The sequence below is a fragment of the Silene latifolia genome, chromosome 2, assembly GCF_048544455.1.
Source record: "Silene latifolia isolate original U9 population chromosome 2, ASM4854445v1, whole genome shotgun sequence".
NCBI classification, from domain to species: Eukaryota; Viridiplantae; Streptophyta; class Magnoliopsida; order Caryophyllales; family Caryophyllaceae; genus Silene; species Silene latifolia.
This window is the reverse complement of record NC_133527.1, coordinates 95,940,629-95,944,778: the sequence shown is the minus strand read 5'-3', so window position 1 is coordinate 95,944,778 and position 4,150 is coordinate 95,940,629. Positions and strand designations below refer to the sequence as shown.

Genomic DNA, 4,150 nt, shown 5'->3' with positions numbered 1-4,150 from the left:
ATTTTTATCCTTCCATATTTTTATAGACCTAGCTTTTATAATTTGCAAGCTTTTATTTAGTTTTTATCCTGTCGTTTTGTATTTTATTTAATACCTTTTTAAAGGTTGTCAAATCTGATAATTTTTACATTTGTAATTACTTTTTTAATTATGTTTGATTTCTTTAAGAGATATATTCTTCGTTTTATAGCTAATTTTAAAATTTATTATTATTGAAGCGATTATTTGAGTATTTTTGTTCCTTTAATTTTTTTTATTCATACTGCAAAAGGATCACAGTACCTTAAATTCCATAATTTTTGCTGAATGATTTAGACAATATTTTTTAAAAATAAATAAATTATTTTTCCAAATTTTTTAATTAATTAGAGAATTCAGAAAATTTGCAAGAATAATATATCAAATTAAGTGTTTACGTCATAAACTATTGACTATTGATGAAACAAAGTATAATGAAATTAGAAAACAAAGAAGGAAGAAAGAGAGAAATTAATCCTCTTAAAGATCGTGGGACCCTACATCAAGCAAAAAATAAACTTTGATTTTTCATTCCCTAAAATTCAGGAACCAATGAGAGTTATTTAAAAAACCTATCTTTTACACTAGGTAGATCATTTGTACCTTAAACAAACTTAAATAATTAAAATTAGTGTAGATCCCGCACATTTGCGGTATTTCTAGAGGCTTTGTTTTTAGTTACTATTATTAAATAATGATTACAAATTATAATTTTTCTCAAATTATGTTAATTTGTCTTTTTGACGAAGCTAATTATAATATCAGTTTAATGTTTTGTTTTATACAAAATATGTCAAGTCATTCTCTAACATATAATAATACGTAACAAAAATTTAGAAATTTACAGTTTATAATTTATAGTGAATTTATCTTATTTAAATTAAAATATTATAATTTAGATTTTGAAAAAAATATTATTATTTGATTAAAAGATTATATTTTGATGAAATGATAATAATTTAAAGAAATAAGTCTTTTTGTTTCCGTATTTAGTTTGATGCTTTTTGGAGGGAAAAATTTAAAGAGTTTTATTGTCTTAGTATATAGGGAGATGAGACTTGTTACAAAGGTTAGTATCCTTTTTCTTTTCCGATCGAGTAAGTCTCTTCAGGAACTGTTTCACGATCAACTTGTTGCAAGAGCATTGTCCAATTTAAAGTAAAATTGGTACGAAAGGTAACAAAACATAAACAAATCACAGTTAAAGGTAAAATAAATACTCTTATTATGAAAATAGGTATGAAATTGAAGAGTCATTTAGAACACAATCAACAATAAAATGGTGACAAAGTATTGGCTTTTGAATAACTTAACGAAATATAATTTTGTGGGAAAGTGGAATTGACCTCCATAACTCTTTGTAATTGTGAAATTAACCCCCATAACTTTCAATTGGAGTAATTTAGCCTTATAAATTATACATTAAGTGCAATTTCGTCCCAATTCAAAATCTCACCAAAATCTCATTGTATGCCAACAAGTATACAAGTGTATACTAAAATCATACAAAGTACATATAATCTATTTTTTTTTTTTTTGGTAAAATGTGAGCATTTTGTATTCATTCAATAATAGGCAATCAGTACATAGTTTGACAGTTCAATAACTTGTAATACAATGGACTAATACATCATATATCAATAACAACTCCTATAGAATTTAGCCAAAGTCTATCACTACTAGCAACTGGCAGATGCACCAGCTGCTTCAATCTGCTCTTCACCTGCACATTAATTGCATTCACAATTAGAACATGGCTTCTTAAGTTGAGCTCCAGCCTGCATCTATTCCTCTCATGCCAGATGTGGTATCAACAGGCCAAACGCACTATGCTGCAAGTTTTCTGCTGTATCTTTGAGTAACTCTGACGTGGATAAAAAAGACACAGCTGTAACCAATGCTCCACTGCTAGTAAGATCTGAGAACTAAAAGCACACTCTGAGAACAGATGAGCATAGGTTTCCACTCCCCGTTCACAGAGTACACAGAGATCAGAATCACACAGTCCCAGATGATGCAATTTAGCTCTAGTGTTGAGAGCTTCTCTATGAATCAACCATCCAATAAAGGCCTGCTTAGGGATGTTCCATCTATCCCAAACAGCCTTACTCCATTGGACAGGGGGGTGTGGTCCCCTAAGCCAATGGTAACCAGAACTAACAGAATAACCCCTAGTGGCTATCACCCACTGGTTATCATGAAAACCTCCTGCCAACACATCCCTCACTTTACAAACATTTCTCCAGTTCTAATTAGAATCCAGCGAAGGTTGATAATCAGTCCAGTCACTTCCTTTCAGATAGACATGATCTACCCACAAAACCCATAACCTGCCAGCTTTTGTGTATATACAATTCACCAATTTTCCAATAACTGCTATATTCCACACCCCTGCTGCATAAATTCCCAGACCACCTTATTGCTTAGGACAACATACATTATCCCAAGCCACAAGAGGTGTCCTATGATAAACTTCATCACTGCTCCATAAAAAATTGCAATAGATAGCTTCAATTCTTTGAACCACACCTTTTGGAATGAGAAAAATGGAAGACCAGTAACTATGCAAAGTATTGAGTACAGAGTTAATAAGGACAAGCCTATCCGCATAGCTCATCTTTCTTGCCCCTATGCCCCTGATCTTATGAACAATCTTCTCAATCAAAATATTACAGTCAGACATAGTAAGTCTTCCAGGTTGAACTGGCACACCCAAGTATCTAAATGGAAGAGAACCTTCCTGGAAACCAGAAATATGGGTGATATCAGTCCTTAGCCAATCAGGAAACCCATTAAATACCACCTCAGACTTGTCAGCATTAACTTTGAGACCTGAGGCAGCACTAAACGTAGAAAAGGCTCTGAGAATCAACATAATAGACCTCACATCACCTCTACAAAACATCAATAAGTCATCAACAAGTAGTAGGTGTGTCAACCTTAAACTCTTACATAGAGGATGAAACCTGAAATACCAATGGCCAACAACATAGTCCATAACTCTGGAAAGATATTCCATACACACACAAAACAACAATGGAGAAAAGGGGTCTCCCTGCCTTAAACTCCTTCTCCCTTTGAAATAACCAAACTGTGAACCATTCAAATTAAGTGAATAGGAAGTGGTAGTAACACAGGTCATAAATAAACTTCTGAAATGCCATGGAACTTCAAAGCAACTAACATTTGATCCAAAAAGCTCCATTCAATTGAGTCATAAGCTTTTTGTAAATCTAATTTAAACAAACATCTTAGGAAAGCCATATCCCTATTATAATACCAGACCAAGTCCTGGCAAATCAATATATTCTCCAAAATACTCCTTCCCTTCACAAAAGCACCTTGACTCCTATTGATAAGGTCTGGCAAAATGAGAGCCAACCTAGCACATAGAATTTTTGAGATAGCTTTGTATAGCACATTGCAACATGAAATAGGTCTAAAGTGCTTCACACTTGTTGGCCTATCAACTTTTGGTATTAAGGTGATTATAGTGGTGTTAACTTGGACCAACAATTGACCAGTACTAAAGAAGTTCATTATAGCAGCACATATCTCATCTCCAACAACATCCCAAGCATCCCTATAAAACTATCTATTATAGTCATCTAGCCCAGGAGCCTTGTCTCTTGGAATGCTAAGGATGCTTTGCTTGACTTCATCTGCAGTTACAGGCTTTGAAAGAATGGCATAATGTTCCTCAATGTAAGAATTACCCCTTCTGACTACAGTTTGATTAACACATGCAACATCAGTCTGTGTCCCCAAAAGTTCTTGGTAATAATCCAGAAACGCAGCCTGAATGCTAGCCCCGTCAGTGCAAACCATCCCCTGGTTATCCTCAATTTGAAAAAATTTATTCAACATATTTATCTTCTTAATAACATGATGAAAGTAGGATGTATTCAGATCACCCTCAATAGACCACTGGATCTTAGCTTTTTGAGTAAAAAAAACTATCTCTAGCACAGATAAGCTCCCTTAACTCAGTAGCTAATTCCAGTTCCTGCTGTATCAGATCAGCATCACCTGGTTTATCAAGTAGCTCCTTCTGAATGTGTTCTAATACAGTACCAGCAATACTAGTGCTATTCTCAATGTCAGAAAAACAAGACTTATTCAGCTTCTTCAA

The 4,150-nt window shown here is 33.5% G+C and overlaps 1 protein-coding gene across 1 annotated transcript; it reads right to left on the bottom strand.

Annotated features, from left to right (window-relative positions):
- Window positions 1-1,648: 1,648 nt before the first annotated feature.
- Window positions 1,649-3,558, bottom strand: LOC141641116 (uncharacterized). The gene is made up of 4 exons (XM_074449793.1): window positions 3,299-3,558; window positions 2,456-2,984; window positions 1,847-2,266; window positions 1,649-1,741 (listed from the first exon to the last, which is right to left on the bottom strand). The coding sequence occupies exons 1-4, from the start codon at window positions 3,556-3,558 to the stop codon at window positions 1,649-1,651; spliced, it is 1,302 nt and encodes a 433-aa protein (XP_074305894.1).
- Between the last annotated feature and the right edge of the window lie 592 nt (window positions 3,559-4,150).

Bases quoted from the DNA above. Each gene is read 5' to 3' on its own strand.
- LOC141641116 (XM_074449793.1), bottom strand. From the start codon at position 3,558: ATGAACTTCTTTAGTACTGGTCAATTGTTGGTCCAAGTTAACACCACT. The intron at 2,985-3,298 runs GTATTATAATAG...TTGGTATTTCAG, and splicing joins ATTTGCCAGGACTTGGTCTG to GTTTCATCCTCTATGTAAGA. The intron at 2,267-2,455 runs GTATGTTGTCCT...GATTCTAATTAG, and splicing joins CTCTTGTGGCTTGGGATAAT to AACTGGAGAAATGTTTGTAA.